The following is a 23,461-nucleotide window of genomic DNA, read 5'->3' on the forward strand; positions in this document are numbered from 1 at the left end:
CCTGTGGCTAACTCACTAGTTAGCTTAGCTCTAACGATGCAAGCTGTGTTTTGTCAGGAGCTGGTGTTAAGCTTCACCCATCACTTTGTTCCCATATCTACACCTCCTCATGCTGAACTGAAGGTAAAATGGACAACAGAGACTAGTAAAAGTTAAAGCAGAAGTAAGCGATCCGGTCGTTTTGGCTAACTTCCTGTCAGCAGATGGAGTTAGCAGTCCCCCGCCCTCGTCCATACGTAACCACATTCACGTGCATCCCTTGGCTGCACACACAGAGAGGACCGCCCCTTTATGCCGTTCTCTCTCCTCATTGGATAAAGGTTGTAGGATACAAGGAAAGTTTTCTCCTCGGCTTACAGCAGAGCAGAGTGACTGACAGACCCGTGTTTCGGACCAAACACTCTATATAAGTGATTGCTGTCGGAAGATATAACTATTTAAGACTTATATTAACACAAATATTCCGCTTACTTCTGCTTTAAAATGTGCAATGTTTTCCACTATTGGAGACAGATCTTTGTGAATAAAAGAATAAAGTTTGATGCTAAATTTGTAACGCTAATGTTAGCTGTGTAGCAAAAAACACAAGTAGCACCATGAAATTGTAACAGTGTGGTTTATATTGATACGTTGCAGCTCTCCAAACTTCACAAGCTCCTCTATTTAAATGATTTATTAACATGGTGCAATCATATTTTACATCATAGAACAAATGTTAAGAAGTCTGACTCAGGTCTGACTAACAGGTGCATCTCAAATTAGAATAGCATGGAAAAGTCGATTTCCAGCAGCTATTTCAAGTCAAATCGCCCCAACTAAGTATTGAGTGCATATAGATGGACATACTTTTCCGAAGGCCATCTTTTCCAAATTAAAAATGCTTTATTTAATTGGTCTTTTGTAATATTCACATTTTTGAGATACTTAATTTTAGGTCTTCATTAAATGTGAAGCCATAATCATTAGAAATAAAAGAAATTAAATAAATAAAGACATGAAATGTTTCTTTCTGTGTGTAATGGGTGTATATATAGTATTAGTTTCACTTTTTGAATTGAATTACTGACATAAATACACTTTTCCATGATATTCTAATTTATTGAGATGCACCTGTAGCTTTACTGTTGTTTGGCTTTGTGTGGTACAAGGATTAATAAAGTTTCAGATTAAATCCAGCTACTCACAATAAATAGAAGTATTAGAAGTATTAGAAGTATAACAGTAAGATTTATGTTAGATTATGTTATGTTATCTTATCTAATCTTACCTTATCTTATCTTAATGATGACAGCGTCAAGTCAAATCAAATACAGTAAAGCAGAGGATGTTCGTCGCCTGCACGTCTTTGTCTCTGATGAGGTCTACCATCTTAATGAACAGCACTTCCTCCTCCTCTGCACTCCACAATCAGCTCAAGTGGAACTAATGAAGTCCACCTTTCCATGGCGCTAATGCTATTAGCGTCACAATTTCTCCCCGGAGGCTGAGGAGGAGCAGGTGGGCACTTCAGCATAATATAAGAGCTTGTGTGGCGTCACGCGTGCTGCACCCCTCCCAACCTGTGGGAATTCACAGGTGGTTGACGACTGTCAGGATTTACCCACTGAGAGTATAGCTGACTTTTTTCTTTATTTTCTTTTTTTAACTGGTGTGGAGTCATACACAATTACAAAAAGGATTTATTGGCCAAGTATGATGCATATACATATTGACTCCGGTTTGGATAGCTCTCTGACGTTCACATAAAAGACGTACTACAACAACTGAACAATAAGTTAAGAATAAGAAGATAAAAAAAACAAAAGTTAAATAAAATAAGATAAATGAAGTAAAGTGGCCAGATTGTACTGTACAGTCACACAAAGTGCAAATAGACAATGAAGTAGTGCCATGAAAATATATAATAAATGCTTGAGTTATGAATGATATGTACATTATATGGTTATACACTGTAGCCTACATATGAATTATTTATTATTATTCAGGTTGATTGTGTATTATACTTGAATACTGCATGCATTTTTACATTTTTGTTTTATTATGTAGTTTTTTTGTGTCTTACGTGTTTAATAGCTCTTGAGTTTCCATTTTACAGCCAATTAATGCAGCGTTTACATGGAGTTTATTTGGTCAGCTCACACATCATTACTTCTTCAGTTTGCATGAACTCTGCATAGAAATGTATTTTTGAACTGGGGTTGGCTCCTGAATGCATTGTTGTTTACCCATCAGCAGATGACCCTCACTATAGGAGGTCAGCCCGGACAACATGTCAGCCACAACAACAGTATCGGTTATTCCTGGACTGTTAAAAACCTCCGATGATGATGAGTATCTCAAAGTTACACTCAGTTGCACTCGGAAAAAAAGAAAAAAGAAAAAAATCCTTAATAACAATAACAATCCCATGGCTTATATACCATACACTTCCTGTTATTGATGAGTGTAATGTACGTGGCAGTGTCAACAGCCTCACACACGCCGCCCGTCCGCCATGGAAGTGAATTAGGACAGTTTTGTTCGAAGGCTGCTAATGGAGGAGTTCAATGAGGTAAATGAAAAGTACATACATAACCTCTGCAGCCTGTGACTGGCCCTTTTATTATCCTGTGGTGGAACTGGGTTAAACAGCTCTCCCCTGTTTGCTGCCCCCAACACAGAGGGGGGGAGACAGAGAGGGTGAGAGAGGGTGAGAGAGGAGGGGGGAGACTCTTCTCTCTACGTCCCTCTCTTTAAAGTAAATGGGTGAAGCTCCTCTGGTGGAAAGCACATCCTGTCCAAAGTCATTATCTGGGGCTCACAGCAAAAAAAAAAACACACACTGATCGTCACACCGTTGCTAAGCAGCACCACTGTGGGCACGTGCACTCACCTGGCCGTGCACGTGGCCACGCGTGCACACACACACACACACACACACACATGCATGCACACATTTGGGGACATACAGTAGAGGCATTACATAATAGATCTTTTCTCCAAGGAGCGCCACAATTTTCATGCACTGGCCCCCAGATTGGTTCAGACTGAGACTTTTCTCCATGTTTGATCAGGACTGTGTGATATTTTAAATATTTTTCTGCTGTCGGACACATCAGGTCATCACTGTGAACGATCCACAGTGAGATAAAGTGAGCCGGAAGAGGGGAAATGTGTTGAAAGAGGCGAGAGAGAGAGAGACAGAGAGGACTATGACTTTAAAGGCTATAGACTGTGTGGAGCAGCAGACTATGTATTGATCACTCTCCAGTTGTTGTGGAGCTTCTTTAATCTATGAATTGTATTGAGCAGAGACCTGATTGACTGATGCACAAACAAACACACACACACACAAAAGGAGAGAGGCCTTTAGAGGGTTCAGGCCAGAGAGGAGAGTCTGTCTTTTTGTGTGTGACAGAGAGTCGTTGCAGGCGGAGGGCTAATGGAACATAATGTAAGGCATCAGGTGAGCACTCACTGACAAAACACACACAACATGCAGGTGCAATATCCTCTCAAACATAAAAGGAGCAGCGGAGGGCTCCGTCAGCGGCACTGATACAAATTAGATAAGGTCGTTCAGTGTCTGTCATGTCAGTCCTGCCACCTGCTCAGACAGACAACCTCACTCACTCACAGAGCCAGAACCAGCAAAACTACATATTGGCAAACATGCACAAATAAAATCACACTTTCCCATCAAACTAATGGCCTTTAACCTCGTTCATGTATATAAGTGCATCCAGTCCTGCAGCATACAGGCAACAACAAAGCTCTATTACAAAAGAATCCCCCTCTGCCAGACAGAGGCTCATTATTCCTCCTGATGACCTTATTAAGAGACTGAAAACATCAATACTCCCTGTTCCAAACACAAAAACTACACTAGAGCCATTTTGCATCCTCTCTTTTGCACATTTATGATGTGAATTTAAAGCATTTACATCATCCAACATGATCAAAAATAACCTATTAATGCTATTTAAAAGTGAGAATATGCAAATTGTGAGCAGTCAACTTAAAAAATAAATAGTTTCCTTGGATCAAAAAGACTTAACTTCATTCATTTCATCATGTGCACTTACTTTGCTCGTCGAATTTCCTGATGATAGTGTCCAGGTAGGTGTTCTGGAGCGCAACATGACCGCGTCTCACAGGCATTTTGGTGCTGAGAGAAACGACTTCTCCGACACATGAACCCTACTATTTCAGAATAGATGAATACAAATAAATAAAAACTGGTTTTAAAAGGTGAGAGAGAAAAAAAGGATGAGCGTTAAAAAAAAGAAAAAAAAAGAAAAAGAAGCAGAGCAGGGTTTTCCTCTTTGGCTCCTCTGTGACTGAGGCTGCCGCGGATGGAGGGAGAGAGAGGGGTGAAAAGGAGCTCTGGTTGCCAGGGCGATGGCAGATGCAGGATGTTGCACGCTGATAATATCAAAAAGAAAAAGAGAAAAAGTGGACTAACATGCTGCGAAAGAGTCGTGCAACATCATTTGACCTTTACAAAGAAAAAGAAAAAAACGAAACATTGTGTAGAAGAAGATAGTTCCCACGATGTGAGCTCCGGGAGAAGAACCTGTCCACGGGGGAAACAAGTTGTGACCCACAGCAGCAGCAGCAGCAGAGAGCAGTCCAGACCCTCGGTGTGTTTTATCATCGCAGCTTTCTAACCTCAAGTTTGGACACTGCACGATAAGGATGTCGGAGAAGAATCCCCCCCTGGATCCACTCCCTCTTCACCGCCCCCCGGCTCCACAAGAGCGGCTGTCGGCGGCGGCAAGTCAGCCTGAGTGAGCAGCGGCGCGTGGAAGTGAGGTTTAATTAGTCTTTCAAAATAAAAGTTTCTCTCTTTCTTTCTTTTAATCATTTCATGCAGATTGAGTTTTTATTTTTATTTTTTATTTTTACTAAATCCAGGCTTGTTTCCAGAGTGAGTGCATCCTCGTGTAACCATGGTAACCTCCTCCAAATTGGTACCTTACAGCTTTGTAGTAGCCTATTTATTTGATATGAAACGTTATGCCCCTGAATCACATAGCCAATAAAGCAGATGGCTGCAACCAACAATTAGGCCTATGATGGTTTCAGTTAGTCCATCAATCGCTTAATCAATTAACTAATATCAGTTTATTGATTAACTAGTAGCTATAATATTCAGTTTAAAACAGAATAAAACAGAAAATGCTCACGTTTGAAACGCATTAATCTGATGATAATGGATTGTTAATTACTTCTGATAGATTTCATTTAACCACTAATCTGTTAATTAACCAGTTGCTTAACCTTTATTGTAGATTCAAATTGATTACTATCATAAAACATGATTTTTTTTTTCATAGTAGGCTACTGGAACTTTTTATATCTTCATGTATTAAAAAAAAAGGTTTAAAAGCACCATTTTATACAAATTAGAGTCAAATACAACTATAATACCACTACTTCTAACAACTAATAACATTAATAATATTGATGATAATAATGATGATGATGATGATGATGAAAACCTTATTGTTAAATAACAACACAACAAATAACTTATAATTATTAAGTATTGTAAGGTAAAAGACATTTTAGGACTGAATATTGTAGTATCCTAAGAAAAAAAAAAACATTAAACGATGATAAAATAAGAATTTATGGCCGCCACTACCTGATTGAGTTAATTTCTTTCGTGTTTTATTTTGGAATCCGCCCCCTGAAGCAGTTTTTCTGCTGCAGTGCGTTGGGCTTGACGGCGGTCTGACACTGACAGAGTGCAGACCCTCATCGCTCTACTCTGCTTATTCGACATCACAAGTCTCTGCGCTCAAAATAGCAGCATCCTCTTTCTCTGTGACTGCCGGCCCATCACACTATAGCCATGATAAGCTCTGAAATGACACTCTTGTCGTGTGTGTCTGTGTGTGTGTGTGTGTGTGGAGGAGGAGGAGTGTGTGTGTGTGTGGTGGAGGAGGAGGAGTGTGTGTGTGTGTTTGTATGTTTCAGTGCCACTGAGAGGGATGCACTCTGATTCTTTTTCTTTTTGCCACTGAAGCAGAATGCAAAATGAAAAAGTGAAATAAGTCACAGTCTCTGGTGTTTACATGTACAGCACGACAGAAACTGGGAATTCACAGTGTGGATTTTATTGCAGCACAGTCAGACAGTGGACCTGCTGCACTAACCTGACGAGATCGGAGCAACAAGTGTCACAAATAACTGCATTTACAGAAACTTATAATACACAACAGGTATCGTTTACTCTCATCGGTGCGGCTAATTAAAGGTCACGTGGAGAGGAGAGGCTGCAAGTGGCTCCTTCAGACTGGGCACTGACCTGGGAACAGCTGAAGAGTCTCATTGACCAACTGAGCAGTTACAGCTCCTCACGTCCTCCAGTGACTTAATTACTGTGAAATATTTACTGTTTTTAATGAGCAATTATAAGTAAGCTGTATAATCTGCAATAAAATGTAGATTAATAAACATTCCACTTTATATTACACTGATTAGTGTAGTTATTTATATTGGGGTAAATATTAAACAATAACTCTTCTGTAAAGCCTCACCAATATGGTGATGGTCGTTGTGAGGATTTAAGAAGAAAAATACTAATTGACCTCCTCTTATAATGTTAATTTAGTCTCTTTGTATGTTTTATTATTAGTATTATTAGTGTGATATCTCAGCCCCACCTGCACCGGGTCCATTCATGATACCTGCATTTATTTCTTTGTGTCAGTCTAAAATATTTCATGATACAGTCTGTGTTTAGTATTATAACCTGCAGCTACTATTATGTTTTCATCCATTTGCATTGCTTTGTTTGTTTCTTTACTTGTCTGCAGCTTTACCCAAAAAAGCACAGAGTTGATTTGTACCAAAACTTGTTGGAGTGAAAAGACACGAGTCACAAGTTAACAAGTTAATTTGGTATCATTTTGGTCAAATTATCAGGAAATAAAGTATATAAAAGAATCAGAAATACAGTATACATTTTGTATAGTTTGGTGCCGATCTGCAGAAGGAGACTTTCAGTCATTTATGTTCCTTAGGATATCTGATCTAGAGTCTCAGCACTGACCTGCTGAGCTGGCAGGTTTAGACTCATCACCGCTCCACTTTGTCCAGAGAAAAGTCTTTTGCTTTGAGCACATGTTCCCTGACTGACACACAGCGGCTCGGCCCGTGCAGAGGGATGAACGTGTCTGGAGTTCAGAGGGACGGTGGCCTCCTCACGGTCCGAGGTGGTTGGTTGGTTGGTCTGCGTTTTGTCTCGGTGGCCGCGATGAAATGAGGGCTAAAATTAACCAAGGAGCACACATGCCTTCCCGTGACCCTTTGGTGTTTGAGCCAAGTAAGACAGGAATGTAGACGGAGGAGGGAACATGTGATGGGTTTGGTGATTATTATTCTACGTATATGATAACTGGACTGATCCGAGTCCGTCTCAGTATCAGTCTATTTTGGTGGATAACAACCATGTGAAGAGTTTTTTCTTTTTGTACCTTTAAACTCTGCAGGTGGACGACAAACTGTGGTTTTATTTCATTTCTATAGGTGTTGCATTATTCATTAGAGGCTTTTCAACTTTTTTTCAACTTATTCTTTTACTTTTTATTCTAGAGTTTCCTGCACTGAGGCCAATTTGAATAATAAAAGTTATTTATTGTTAAACAGTAACATGTTGAGTCTCCTAAACAGAGTTGTCACAAATGTTTGAACCAGATTTGAGAGGGATTATTGCAAAGTAAACATGAGGAATATTGTCCAATCAATTGATTATCAATACCAGTATCAGTCGGGCCCTAAACACCAACAACGACAACCCAAATTCCAGTGGGATAAAGGGCACAAATCTTTCTCATACTTAAACTATTTCACTTCACCAAAATGTCAAAAGTATATTATAATCTATATCTAATCCATATCTTTATCATTGTTTTTTTTCTCTTTTAATTACTCAATAAATCTGTTATAAACTCCAACTTGGTGTCTCCAAATCCAAAAAGACAGTAAGAAACTAACTCATTTACATCCATTTAAAAGGAAAGCAGCAAATCCACAACTCCATGTTTCACATTTTTGCATGAACATTACATGTAATGAATGATAAATTGTCATTAATCAGTCCCTAGTAAAGCTGGTTATACTATGTAGTGGTGCAAGACATGTTTTTCCAGCTATAACACATTGTGCAGCGCTGGTGTTGGTTGTGTGATTTCTACTTTGCTGAGATCATCTGCAGCAGCAGCAGCAGAGTTTATTATGGAGGGAACAGGAACATCTCAGTGACAGGAACCTGAATCCAAATCATAACAAAGAGTCTTTTCGCTCAGTCCAGAGGATTTTCAACAAAGAGCGTCGGTATTTTCTAACAAGCCCTTTTTCCTTTTTTATATGTGTGTGTGTTCATCTTTTCTACAGAGTTTACATGACAGCTGCATGTGGTGGTGGTCAGGTCACCTCGTCGCACCAACCGTCTCCGTCACCTTTCACCTTTTTCCCGGCCGTGTAGTGGAGCAGGACTGGACGGGGGAAAGTGTTTCCAAAACCGGACGTCAGAGAGTTTTATCTGCCTGGAATTCCTTCGGCTCAGGGTCACCTTCAGTCCAGACCTGAGAACCTCCATTCCCCTGATAAGAGCCAGGCTATAGACACACACACACACACACACACACACACACACACACACACACACACACACACACACACACACACACACACACACACACACACACACACACACACATAGACGTATCACTCCAAAGGAAAACAAGAGGAGAACGTGTTTATACAGAGGCGTGATTTTCTTTCGCAAATAAACCACAGAGAAACAATGTTCTTCCTGATAATTTGGATATAAATCCAGATTAGTTTTAAATATTTATCGTGCCACATGTTGCCAGGTTTGAATTCAGCTTTTGGACCAAGGTGAAGAATTCAAACACAGCAGAGACAGGTTGTTATTTTTAGATCCTGGTGGTTTGGCTGTTTGGCTCAGGATTTGGAGACCGAACAGGGGACAGGACAGGTGACTGCACCAGGACCAACCAGAGACCTGAGGGGTGGGGGGGGACAGGACAGGACAGACAGACACCAATGGACCTGAGGGACGGGTAAACAGGAAGTAGACAAAACAACATAGGATAAGTAGAAAAGCTGACCGTCGATCTGGTACAGAGAGGAGGGAAGAGCCAGTTTCATAAATAAACTGCAGTCTTGTTGGTGGCAGGTGCACCTGAACGCAACACACACAGAAACACAGACAGACACACAGTAAACTTATGGAATAACCTTGATAAAGAATTAAAAACATACAATTAATATAAAATATTAGGATAAACTAAGCTAATTATTAGTATAAATTTAAGATTTTTGCTTAGATTAAAGAAGAACTATGCAAGTACGGTCGTTTTTTTCTGCTGTTTTGCTAACCCTGCTCCCGGCCATGTGCATTTGTTTTCAACAAAGCTGGTGAGAAATCAATCCATGGAGCGGTGGATAATGTTATATATCATATACGATGTTACAACATGTATATTTGTGTAGTCTAATCTGTCATAAACAACACATTACGGGTTACGGGGCGCGTTTGTGTCGCTGTGTGGCCTAGACGAGAGCTGGGACACCGGGTCGGTGGCTCTGATCTTACAAGGTTGGTTTTCGGCCAAGAGATGTTACGTGGAGAGCCTCCATTCTCCCTCATAACAAGTTACAAGTCTTTAAATCTATTTAACCATCGCTATTACTCCAAAGCTGTTTAATTAAGGAAAAAAAAAAAAAAGTAGCAGAGTTAAGGTGAAAATCTTGCATAGTTCCTCTATTGTTTTCAGTTGAAACTGTGCCAGCTCATCATCTTGTTCAGTTTCTGCAACTTTTCTCCTTGTAAATATAGGCAAAAATAAGCTGTTACACTTTTTTGGCCATACTAAAAATCCAAATTGTATCTATGTTCTGTTGAATGGACGAATAAATTACTAGCATAGAGAAACAAACTGGGGGCAAACCAGAAACACAGCAGATGAGAGCACAGAGCAGATAAACACAACCACAGCCTGCTGTTGTTTCATTTACACATATGTTTACTTTGGCTGCTTTGATGTAGTATTTGTGTGACTTCTCCTTTTTGACCAAACTGGGAGGGTTTGTAAAGTCACAGAGGCTCCATTTACTGTAACTGCCCCTGAAACGAGCCAGTAATGGATAAAAATGCAGAAGGCGCTGATGATCTCACAGTTAGAGCTCTGAGCTTAAAGGGATAGTTCAACATTTTGGTAAATTGGCCCATTGCCATAATCCCTATAGTCATAGCAGTAGGTTCGTTACCTTTAATTGTCGGTGCAAGCTATTTTTAGAACGACGGAGCAGAGCCGTGAGCTGCTCAGAGCTACGCTACGGAGGCTTATGGGATTTCTTGGTTTCCCTCATCAAACTCATCAAATACACAATCCAACAACTCCAAAACGCTCTGGTGGACAAGTTGTGACCTGCACATTCACCACGCTATGAGATAATAACAGAACGTTACGAGACAAAAATGTTGAACTATCCCTTCAAAACATGCTGCTTAGCCTACTGTATGTGTTTGCAATGAGCCATTTATAAGTCTGTGGCTCTCAGGCTCTAAATAAAGTTCATTATTATCGTCATTATTATGATGTAGTGTAGTCTATTCAATTTGAATAATATTCTCCGCCTGAGTCATTTTCCATCTGTGTCTTTAATCTTAATTTTCCACCATTTAACCAGAAAATGGCTCATGATGAACAGTCACCACACTGAACTGCAGATGATGACACAGCCACAGTGGGTTTGTTCAAGCCTTTTTTTTCCCTAATTGGGACAAATCTCTGCGATCGCAATCACCCCGCCGACCTGAGACGGCGCGGGGACTCGAACAGCCCTTAAAAAGGAGGTGATTATGTGTGTGTGATTATATGTGTGATTATAGCAGAGGGGGGGAAACAGCAGAAAATGTAGGACGTGTTTTTGCATCTCACATACATCACATTAACTGCTGCAGTCGTTCCCTCATAATCTGGTTGATGTTTTCCCTCAATTTGAGTTCATTAAATCAAGTATTTTAAGTTTAAATTCCCTCTTGTTGAGCTGCAGTGGTGGGAAATCACTTAAAGTTAAAAAAAAAAAAATTCAAATTTCATTCACTCATTCACTGTAATGTCCCTCTTGTATTGAAGCCCCAACATGAGAAATTGTTCCGAAAAAATAAGTCTATATTTTAAGCTTGTTTGTAGCGGAAGCTCCCAGTGTCTCAGTTCACTGCTCTTCCTGTGTCAGTGCAAATCTCGCGTGATTTGCGGAACAATTTCTCATGTCGGGGCTTCAATACAAGAGGGACATTACAGACGAGCACTATGGAAGTATTTGGATGTTTTTTGGTGTGTCTTTTTGGATGAAGAAAAGTGAGCCCCATTCACAACCATTATATGGACAAATACTGCTGCGCGGAGCCCCCCTGTAACTCCGAGAAGGCACGGAGGACTCTGAAACTTCTCCCAGCCCTTAGTCGACATGAGGGTTATTAGATAATGAGTGAAATTTGAATTTTGGGTGAACTATCCCTTTAAATTCTTAGTTTATGATGCATTAAACTTTTTTTTTTCCTGTTCTGTGATATTATAGGAAATAAGCTGCTTGTAAAACTCGAGGTCAGGTGTGTGACAATCAAGAGCAGGTGTTGATCTGCATCTCAGTGGAGACTATTTCTGTCCCGTACAGTAACAGACTCATAATGAGCCGTGACATTACAGGAAGTGAACCCATCTGCTCGTCAGCGCCTAATGGGCAGGAGCAATCAGTTACGATGATGAACAGTGTCTGTCAGCGCTCGGATTTACCCTGCAGGTGACTGTCAGCATATATAAACACTGACATACTGTGTGTGTGTGAGTGTGTGTGTGTGTAAGTGTGTGAACACAACAGGAGCCTCCAGTTGTAACAAACACAATGTTTTATTGTTGTTAAGTTAACATGATGTCACAGGCTGCAGCATCGGTCAGAACTAATGTTATAGAGAGGAAGGCTGTCCTCTGGGAAACGCTGCAACAAAGACCAAACAAAAGACACAACAAGAGCTGGTTGTGTGTTGTTAGAGGCAACAGGAGAATAGAGGGGGGGAGATGATGGGAGGAGAGGAACACGGAGGAACAGGAATCACAGCGTGTCCTTGGCGATGAGCAGCTTCAGCGCCGCTCCGCTCATCATCAGCAGCCGGGGCCCTTCAGAAAAATCACACGGGCTGCTCGAATTACAGAGCGTTAGAGCTGTGATGTCCGTCCTTCCATCCGTCCGTCCTCACAGGCAGCAGCAGCAGCAGCAGCAGCAGCAACGTCCTTCCTCCTCTTCAGAAAAACCACAAGGGCTGTTGTTGGTTCTCCACAGCGCCGCGTGTGTATGTGTGTGTGTGTGTCTCTGCTATTAGTGAACTGGCTCCCAAACATCACCACCACCACCTCCTCTTCCTGATCCTCTTCTGTCCCTATCAACTCTCCCAGATAAGTCGACACGTCCTGACACTCTCTGGTGTCAGAAAAAAAAGAGATGATGATGTCCTTTTATCAGGTTGCATTCAAGAGACAGAAAATGCCGCATGTCGGAGTGTGTGATGATGGGTAAAAAGGCCGGAGACGAGCTCGTGTCGGACGTTGAGTTTAAAGGAGCTTACTGTACACGCTCAGTGGTTTTTTGTTATTTAATAGCTGATCAGACCTCCACTCACTCAGGACTGTGCAGGTTTGAGCTTAAATGGAAAAAAAAACTGCTTGAAAAAAGATTCAGGTAAAGACGCGATAAGTGGATCACTGCAATTTTCCAAGACAATTGGATTCGTGACACTTTAAAAGGAGGATAAATGGGTTTTATCTCCTTGTTAAAATCATCCTTTAGTGTCACGTTGGACTCTGAGGTGATTTCTACTTGATTGCCTTTTTACTGTCTCTCTGCCTGTGCCTGATTATGCTAATTAATCCTGCTCCTGTTCATTTTGGGCTTTGCATGGTGTACTTCCTTCCTTCCTCTTCTTTGACAGTACATGCAGGATACAGCCCTGCTGCAGGTCTAATGCATAAGAGGTGAGACTCTTTAGAAAACACCTGTGTGTGCACTGCATGCCCGATCTTAAATCAGCTGCTGCAGCAAAGGAATAAAAAGTAAAATAGCACCAGTCGAGGTTTAAAAAAAAAAAAGAAGAAGAAAAAGAAGCCCAGATTCACGTGTCGTTCTGCCGAAAGCTGCTCTAACATACACAAACCTCTCGTCCTCTCTACTCAAATCTAATTCTGCACATCTACGCGCTCTCTCGACTCCTTCTCGTTACTTTCCCTTGCCCTACAAAATTTCACGTGCACAATTACCACATGTCGACCTCCACCACTTCTACGTGTTATTAGCTGAACACAACGACGGCTACGTCTCAAGGCCTCCTCTATGGCAGCTAATCTGAAACAATGCTAAAAAAATAAAATAAAATAAAACTTAAAAAATCTGGTCTGTCAGTGTGAGTTAAAGTTATATATATAAAAAAAAAAAGATCAGCAGTCGTTTCCAGTAGTTGTTACGGCCTTAGAGCCAACTCAAGCTACAGAAGTGGAGCTGTACAAAAAGCTAAACAGGCGTTTTTGTTTTTTGTTTTTTGGCAGAAACACTTAGCGATGACGATTCTACAAAGACTGTGAACGGATGAGTTTTAGTATGACGATGATGACGGTAGAGGAAGATAGAGAAATGATGAGATGAGTCAGCTTTGGGGGTTGTTTGGAAATAAAAAAAAACAAAACAAAAAAATCCTCATATTGTGAGTTAGGACGAAGCCCGGTGGGTGTGAAACTTTAAGGAAGATCTTTGTGTTCAGTGGTCGATTCCTTAATGATCTGAAAAAGACAAAAAAAACAGAGAGATTGGAGTTTAAAAAAGAAAAAAAAAAGAAAAGAGAGAAAGAAAAGAAAGAAAACAACAAATCTCTGGTGAGTTTGTGAATTAGTGGCATCAGGTGCAGCAGCGAGCCACAGTGAATGAGTGTGAAAACCTGCAGAAGGGTTCAACATTGCCCCCCAGAGGGATTGGGTAAGAGGTGCATCGTGCATCGTGCAGAGAGAGAGTTGTTCCTACCTCGCCATCTCTGGTCTCCACAGTTCGAACCAGGATGCTCCTCTTCACGTGGGCCTCTGGGGTTTTGGTGTCCAGATTAGTTTCTAGAGTGTGAACAGAGGAGAGAGGGAACATTTGGTGCAGCGCAGACAGAGAGAGGAGGAGGAGGATGGTCGGTCTTCGTCCTCTGGTTAAAGGCCTGATGTCACTTAACAACTGCTTTAATTGTTCACATATGTGCAATACTGTATGAAGCACTTCATTGCCCTCATTGATTACTCCATGTTTTAAAATGTTTTCAATTATCTTAAATGTTGTGATATCCCCAGACTACTAAGATTAATCAGACTATTATTGTAGGATGTTTACTGTATCCGTTTAATTAGGTTGTTTTATTACAATATTTATTCTTACAATGCTATTTTTTATTATTTATTTATGAGGGTTGTGAAAGTGTATGGCAAAATGCATTTCATTGCATTGACTGTACAGTGCGTTTTTAATGTATATGACAAATAAATGATTGAACTGAATTGAATATTGTCATCTGATCGTCAATATAATGACAATATATAGCTACTTCTACTAATACTACTGTGAATTTTACTGCTACTACGACCATTACTACTTCTAGTACTGTGTTTTTAGGGAGACATAGTAGTGCCATAAAAAAAATTGAATAAATGTGTTAAAGAATAAGAAGATAAATGTGGAGATATAAACACGACTGAATAAAAGAAGAAATAGGTAAATATAAACTAAATAAATTAAATAAAAAGCAAATAAAGCAATTATATTATATTATATTATATTATATTATATACACAACCGTATTTTTCTATTATTATTTGCACATTTATTTTTCTATGGCACTTCTATGACTCCATACATACAGTAGCCTATGTGGAAAACTAATGACAGAATTTCCATTATTGGTTGTTTGTTTTTTGTTTTTTTATCAATTCATGGTCTTCAGTATAGGATTGCTTCTGTTTTTAGCCACTGATCGAACCATTAAGGTTTTTAATCACTTTTCAAAAACGCACGTGTTAAAAGAGAGGAAATGTTGTGTGTTCGTTTTGACACTGACCTCTGAACTGCAGGTTGGAAAAGCTCTGAACTGGAATCGTGATCCTGGAGGAACAGGTGAGAAACAGCATCATCACAAACACATCATTAACATGTGGCAGCGGTGTCGTATCCGCTCGGTCACACCTGTGTATGTGTGTGTGTGTGTGTGTGTGTGTGTGTGTGTCTCACCTGCTCTCCTCTCCCTCCAGCAGCTTCCTGTAGGTGGCGATCTCGATGTCCAGCGCCAGCTTGACGTTGAGGAGGTCCTGGTACTCCTGCAGGTGCCTCGCCATCTCCTCCTTCAGCGCGTGGGTCTCCTCCTCCAGGTGGCTCACCGTATCCTGGTAACCGGACGTATCCATGGCGAAGCGGTCCTCCATCTCCCGGAGCTGACGTTCCAGAGACTCGTTCTGACGGAGAAGAGACGGGATGAAGTGATGGAACGCAACAGCAACACACTGACTGCTCCCACTTTTACTGTTGTTATTATAAATCTAAATCTGTTACAACTTATTCGTATTTCTTTTTCCTTAAAGGGATAGTTCAACATTTTTGGCAAATTGGCCCATTGCCATAATCCCTATAGTCATAGCAGTAGGTTTGTTACCTTTAATTGTTGGTGCAAGCTATTTTTAGAACGGCGGAGCAGAGCCGCGAGCTGCTCAGAGCTACGCTACGGAGGCTAATGGGGCTAATGGGACTCATCAAATACACAATCCAACAACTCCAAAACGCTCTGGTGGACAAGTTGTGACCTGCACATTCACCACGCTATGAGATAATAACAGAACGTTACGAGACAGAGTTGTTTTAGAGGTAAATTCATGTAAAACTGCTGATGCGTGTTGCCTTCAGGGACAGTTTTTCGGCAAGCAGTCTCTGTATTTATCTCGAAAACAACTCCCATATCAACAATCAAACATTAGTATATTTGATGTTGATACAGAGGGGACAACAAACAGCAGCAAAGCCATGAATGGAAAGTTGGAGGTTTTATATCTTAACACTTATTTACACTCGAAGAAGAAAAGTGGATTGGTTTGGTTGATCAAATGAATTTCATTTTGTTTTCTATTTTCACTTTTTTTTCATGTGTAATTGCACTTGGTCTGATAAAAGCAGATATTCATTTGTCACATGGACGATACTTTTATTAAGATAACCCTGCAGATTAGATTTCACAAGTCATCTCATGTGTTTTGTTTTATTTTCTTCTTGTAATAATATTTGTTATATATAATTTTGAAGGTGTTTTGTCTTTTTTTAAGTATATTTTTGGGCTCTTTTTATTTTTTTTGCCTTTATTGGATAGTATAGTTGAGAGACAGGAAATGGGGAGGCAGAGAGAGGGCGATGACATGCAGTAAAGGGCTGCCCGATGCCGTATTGGAACCAGGGCCGACTGCAGCGAGGACTGTAACCACTGTTCCACACAGCGCCCCATAATTTTGTAGGTTAATTCATTTTAATGCATATATATTACTTATTATATGCAAGAAATACAGATGTATTATTGATGATGATGAAAAAGAAAATCTAATAGATTTATTAGATTAGTTTGGTGTCAGTCTCCTTGGTCCATCCAGTTGTATGTAATTGACTGGGAATATGAGTCACATGACCTCAATCCAAGGCCCCAAACGGAGAGACTGTGTGTTTAAATGGCAGTAATGGATGGATGGCAGTAATGGATGGATGGATGGATGGATGGATGTTTGCTGTTTGACTCACTGTCCCGCGGAGAGCCTCCAGGTCACAGGTCACCACTTGGATCTGCCGGCGGTAATCGTTGGCCTCCTGCTTGGCCTGACGCAGAGCTTCAGCGTTCCTACTGGCCGCGTCCGTCAGGTCGGCAAACTGTGAGCGGCAGAGACAAACAGTGTGTATACATACAGTATATAAATACACATACACCAGTCTCTTCATGTTACTGTCACTGTTGCATCTAATGTGATCTGATGCTCGTGACGCCTGCTGACCTTGGATCGGTACCAGTCCTCTGTCTCCTGCATGTTGGAGGAGGCCATGGTCTCGTACTGGACCCTGATGTCCCTCAGAGCGGCCGTCAGGTCGGGCTTGGACACATCCAGGTCAACGTGCACATTATGGGCCATGATCTGGTCGTGGAGCTCACGCAGCTCCTGATGAGGGGAAGGAAAGAGTCAAACTTAAACCAGCTGCACGTGATATTATGCTATGCTGACCTTCGTCTTGTGTTAGCTTTGTGCTACCATCTCTTACATTGTTACAGTAGGCTTCTTTATCCATGAAAATATTAGTTTTAATATTTTTGGTATGGGCCCCTGCGCTTTTTTTGTCAGTATACCCCTTGGCTTAAAGGAATAGTTCGACATTTTGGCAAATTGGCCCATTGTCATAACCCCTATAGTCATAGCAGTAGGTTTGTTACCTTTCATTGTCGGTGCAAGCTATTTTTAGAACGGTGGAGCAGAGCGGCGAGCTGCTCAGAGCTACGCTATGGAGGCTCATGGGATTTTTTTGGTTTCTCTCATCAAACTCATCAAATACACAATCCAACAACTCCAAAACGCTCTGGTGGACAAGTTGTGACCTGCACATTCACCACGCTATGAGATAATAACAGAACGTTACCAGACAGAGTTGTTTTAGAGGTAAATTCATGCAAAACTGCTGATGCGCCTTCCTGATGAGGGCAGTTTTTCAGCAAGCAGTCTCTGCATTTGCCTCGAAAACAACTCCATCTCGTAACGTTCTGTTATTATCTCATAGCGTGGTGAATGTGCAGGTCACAACTTGTCCATCAGAGCGTTTAGGAGTTGTTGGATTGTGTATTTGATGAGTTTGATGAGGGAAACGAAGAAATCCCATGAGCCTCCGTAGCGTAGCTCTGAGCAGCTCGCCGCTCTGCTCCGCCGTTCTAAAAACAGCTTGCACCGACAATTAAATAGAGGTTCCTGACAAAGTCAAAAAGCCTTGATGCAATAAACAAATTTATGTGGTACTTTTATGCATTAAAAACCTAAAAACAGATCACTGGCGACCCAATACACAAGAGGAAGATTAATACAATGAAAAAAAGATGCATCATCTCATCTGTCATCTTTTAGTTTTTGCCTCTCACCTCCTCGTGAGTCTTCTTCAGGAACTCGATCTCATCCTGCAGGGCGTCGATCTTCCTCTCCAGCTGGACGCGGTTTAGAGACGCCTCGTCCACGTCCTATATGCATAATAAAAGTGAGACACGTGGAGGAGGGATGAGAGCGCGTGGACGCCGGACGGACGCTCAGACACAGACACAGAAACACTGCTGGACGTCTCAGCTGTTCACGTAACGACTCACGACAGGAATGAATTACCTGTCTGTAGGTATTCAGGTTGTTCTCTGCGTCCTGTCGGAGGCCCATCTCATCCTGCAACCTGAATAAATCATGAGAGGGAAAACAAGATTGAAATGAAAGTTCTTCACACACACACACACGGTCATGTCTCGATGACTTCAGAAGACATTACAGTCACTATCATTCATTTCCTGGAGATTTGTTCTTCCTTTAACCACAACAACAACGTTTCTAACTTAAACTCAAAACAAACTGTCAATCAAACTTTAAACATGTTTACACCTTGAAATGTGATGATTTACATTATAATAATATTATGAGGAGTTGTTGTTTGTCACCATAAGAAAAACAAGTCATGTGACTGTCCAAACAGATTAAACATGAGCAGGAACGTCTTTTAATTAACTTGCATTGGCCTAAATTTATCAAATATACAGTATAATGTTTCCACTATGCAGATTAAAGATTCAAGACTCATTTATTGTCATTCAATCTGTCACCAAAAGATGCAAAGCAGAGTGAAAGTATGAGAAACTGAAACATGATATAAACAAGTGAACCGTGTTTCGATATGATTAGAACGTATTAAATCAATAAAGTAACTTGGATCTCATAGATATTGGACATAAGATCATTAAACATTGCACAGCGTAAAACATTGCTGTGGGTGAATAGTATCACACATGAGTCTATGATCAGGGATGGATTATTTCTTTATAACCTCACAATGTAAATTCTTCATATAGATGTTTTCAATATATGTGCATGTACAGATTTTACTATGGGGATTTTGTAAATGTCTAAACCTGGATGTATATGTGTGAATAACAATATATCTCTTTAGCCTACATATTATATAAGGACATATTACACTTCTCTATAATCAGTAGCCTATGTTCTGTATTTAACCAGGTAATTAACCCTTTAAGATCCAAGATATGTTTTGTAAGAGCTGCCAAGGTAAGCATACAATATTAAGAGCAACTGGTAGACAGGCACGTTAAAGCTAAATGGCACACAGGTAAGTGCAGTCACTGTGGATACAGATAAATATATAAATATATATAACTGTGATGTTTTACATCTCCTCCTCTTCTTCAGCTCTCATGCACAGCTGCCTCCTCAAGTCTCAGCCGAGCAAAGAGAGAAACTGTGTAGTACAGTATTTTGAAATTCAGATCAGGCGTGTGTGTATGTGTATCTGTGTATATGTGTGTGTGTGTGTGTATCTGTGTATCTGTGTGTGTGTATCTGTGTGTGTGTGTGTGTGATGTGGAGTCAAACTGTGAAGACTGAGAACATACTTGAAGCATTTTGATCAGATTTTCCTGTGAGCTCCAGAGCGGCTCCCTGAGCTGCAGGGGACGACGGGGGCTCAGCTGAAAGGGCAGCTCACGCATCATTACACATTCACTCCAATCTAACAGTCAGAGGCCGTTCCCACGGGATGGAGCTCACGCACACACACACACACACACACACACACACACACACACACACACACACACACACACACACACACACACACACACACACACACACACACACACACACACACACACACACACACACACAGAGGAGGATCCATACACACACACACTAACACACACACACACACACACCACCCTGCAATCCATCTGCCGTACACACACAGAGTCGTGGAAACATGAATGCTGTGACTCGGGTGAACATCTGTACAGCGTCACGCAGAGGTGGCTGAATGGAGCGGCCGCGGAGGAGAGAGGCAGGAAGCACAAAAGTGTCGACCTTTGACCTTCTCAGCCACGACCATCGCTATTCACTCTTTGCAGGCTTTGAGGGGACCGGCAGCTGCGTGGTAATCGGAGGACAGAGAGGAGAGTCTGAAGGAAAAAAACATATCTACACTGTTTTTTTTTTGTTTTTTTTTGTCGTCACTAAATAAAATTATAGATTCGTGCCACGTGTGCGTCTCAAATGAAAAATCGTTGGATGTGCGACTGCAGAGGAATGTGTGTTTTTGAAGTAACAGCGGACAAGAGAACATCTGTCTGTCTGTTTGTCTGTCTGTCTGCTCCCTTTGTGCAGAGCTGCCATTGTGTGCAGCCTCACTCATTCCTCCACACTCGCTCAATGGCGACAAGGGGTTCAGTCAGGATCAAGTTTGTAAAGAGGGATCCAGGAGTAAAGCTGGGCCGGAGCAGAGCGCTCGGCATTCCAGCCAATCACAGGCAAATTAAATCTGCATATAAATGCATTGGTTAATTAAAATAAAACATTCAGCTTTTGCAACAAAACCTCGGATTGACCTCAAAGCTGAAGTCCAGCTGAATGACTCTCTCTTTCTCTCTTTCTTTCTTTCTTTCTTTCTTTCTTTCTCCTCTGGCGTTTTACAAAATCCCCCCCAAACAACCAGTGTGTGCTCAGTGCAAACACGGAGCCAGAGCCGATCAAAGCCTGTCGTCTACACATCAGTGAGCAACCGTCCATGCTGCAAATACGTTGATGTTTTACAGGTGGTGCTGCTTCGGTTTGAGCCGACAAGATGCAAAACTGCAGTGAAACTTGGAGCATAACAAGTCTGGATAAAACCTGCAGGGAGCTCCTCCTCTGGCTTTTGATTGGCTCATTTAAAACTTGTCTTTGTAAATAAGCTCTTGGGGTCATAGTTTGCAGGCTGAATCAAGAGTTTATGCATTCAATTTCTGTAGGAATCTTTCTACATTTTGATTTCAGCTCATGTTCCTGCTGTATGATAGTTTTGATTCATGTCAGCTGTAGTTTAAGTGTCACTTCTTTCATCGACAAAACATAAAAAATAAGGAAAGTAAGTCCAGGACAGTGGCTGGATATTGTTGAGGAGATTTACTTGATGGAAGGACTGACTTACTGTCTCAGAATGAAAGCAGGGTCTTTGGACCAAAGGTGGCATAATAAATGGATTGTGTATATGAAAAAAGACGAGTCGAATACTCAGCAGACCTGATGGACAGTGATGAAAGCTGCAACCAGAGTGGTGTGCCCCACTTCTACTTATATATTTTTTATAATTTTACTTTATTTTACTTCTACTTTTATTCCATTTTTCACCTCTCATCATTTTGGTAACTTGCATTGTTGTGCAATGCAAATAAAGAGTTTAAAAAAGTAAATAAGGAAAGTAGAAGTTATATCAGACAGATTTTATCACTCTAAGGAGTCAGTGAGGGTTGGTTTTACTCCTGTGCATCACCACCACCTCCTCCCTCTCTGCTGTCCCGCCCTCTTTCCCTCTTCCCTACCTGTGCTTCAGCGTCCCAACATCTGCAGCCAGGTTGTCCCTCTCTATCTCCAGCCGAGCTTTCCCGGCGGTGAGTCCGTCCACCTGCCGCCGCAGCTCCCTCAGCTCCTCCTGGTAGATGTCCCCCAGGCGACTCGGCTCTTTGCCCTTCAGCTGGGTCAGCTCCGCCACCAGCACCTTGTTCTGTTGCTCCAGCAGCCGCACCTTCTCGATGTAGCTGGCGAAGCGGTCGTTCAGGCCCATCATCTCCACCTTCTCGTTGGTGCGCGTCTCCTTGTACTGGGCCTTCATCAGGGAGTCGGCCGAGAAGTCCAGCCGGTCCCCGGGGCCGCCCATGAGCAGGCCGGCGCTGGCCGAGCCCAGGGAGATCCGGGACACCGGCGTGGAGTGGCTGAGGTTGCGGGAGGTGCCGTGCCAGGAGTAGCGGCTGGAGGAGAGGGTCCCGAGTCTGATCCCCGTGGTGGCGCTGGAGCCCTGAGGCCCGAAGCGCTTCCTGTAGGACGACTGGATTCTCTGACTCTCCATGGCTGGGACTGAAGCTCGCTCTGGGCTCAGACAGGGCTTTTATAGAGGCGAGTGAGCGAGCGAGCGAACCCCCCAAGTCCAAAGCAGGGAGGCCACAGGGTGGGGCAGATGAGGAGGGGGAGGATGGAGGGGGGAGAGGGGGGAGGAGAGGAGGCTGTGAATGGGACAAAAAAGAGAGAGCGAAGGGCTGGTTTACATGACACTCAGGGAGCTGTGCGCCAGGGATTGTCTGTGCTCGTCCACTCAACTACAAATGCTTCTTGGCTTCACCCCCCCTTTGCTCTCTCCTCCCTCCTCCCTCCTCCCCGGCCTCTGACTCACTCCCTGTCTCACTCTTACTTTCACCCCCGTCCGTCCGTCCGTCCGTCTCTCTCTCTTTCTTTCTGTTCCAACTGAATGAAAAGGAATTTGTGTGACAGGGTCTGGCCACCGATTCAACCTGACCACACATGCGCTCCCACAAAAACAGAAACACAGAGTTCGACCGAACAAAGAAATCTTCACTCACTGAGCAGACTGAGTGACACACACACACACACACACAGACGATGAGTTTCACTCAGATTAAGAGTCAAATATCAAAGTATTTCTGTGTGCAACATGTAGATTATAGTGTCTGGTGATGCATCAACCTGCAGGATTTAATAAAAGTGCAACAAAGGTCCCAGAAAAGCAACAACATGTGGGACAGAGCTGCTGTCGCTCCACTTTGTCTAACACAATTACATAACAGCTTATAATCATTAATCATCCATTAAATACCTGCCTACTCTAATGGAAATTAGCTTGATCTTTAATTAAAATCCACATTGTCTGTGCCACTGTGTGTGTTTTTTCAAGTTCTGCTAAAATAAACAGACGGCAGCTCATTAATTCCCAGGGAATCATGGGAGAGACACACTAGGGGGGGTGTATTATAGTGAGATGAGAGGATATGAATGAGAGAAAACAATCCCTAGATAATAAACGTGGATCCAAATCCCTCCAATCCCTGATATATTGTTTAATATTTAGTTTATTTGTTTCATAAACCACAGGCTCAGCAGGGAGCTGGCATTAAGTGAAAGGTTGGACTGGGACAACCTGACTACTGAGGCCTGGATGTTCATAATTTATAATATAAATTTGAAACTGATGCATAAAGTTGCACTGATTTGAACACGTTTGTTATAAGAGTAGATGTTATATAAGATTTTATATCCATCTTTAAACGTGCATT

The 23,461-nt window shown here is 41.8% G+C and overlaps 2 protein-coding genes across 2 annotated transcripts in view; both read right to left on the reverse strand.

The window, feature by feature from the left end:
• kcnh6a (potassium voltage-gated channel, subfamily H (eag-related), member 6a) overlaps positions 1-4,140 on the reverse strand; it is a gene marked incomplete at both ends in the record, with an annotated part of 41,058 nt that extends 36,918 nt beyond the window's left edge. Inside the window, one exon of the mRNA XM_083977851.1 lies at positions 4,065-4,140. Coding sequence (XP_083833977.1) covers positions 4,065-4,140 — 76 coding nt within the window. The remainder of the gene's footprint in view (positions 1-4,064) is intronic.
• A 9,668-nt stretch (positions 4,141-13,808) lies between these two features.
• Positions 13,809-22,242, reverse strand: gfap (glial fibrillary acidic protein; the record flags this gene model as incomplete). The annotated part of the gene is made up of 9 exons (XM_083976735.1): positions 13,809-13,850; positions 14,089-14,171; positions 15,158-15,201; positions 15,328-15,548; positions 16,870-16,995; positions 17,118-17,279; positions 18,242-18,337; positions 18,477-18,537; positions 21,719-22,242. The coding sequence occupies 9 exons, from the start codon at positions 22,240-22,242 to the stop codon at positions 13,809-13,811; spliced, it is 1,359 nt and encodes a 452-aa protein (XP_083832861.1).
• Positions 22,243-23,461: the final 1,219 nt, after the last annotated feature.

The sequence above is a fragment of the Trachurus trachurus genome (assembly GCF_905171665.1).
Source record: "Trachurus trachurus genome assembly, chromosome: 8".
In the NCBI taxonomy this organism is placed as follows: Eukaryota; Metazoa; Chordata; class Actinopteri; order Carangiformes; family Carangidae; genus Trachurus; species Trachurus trachurus.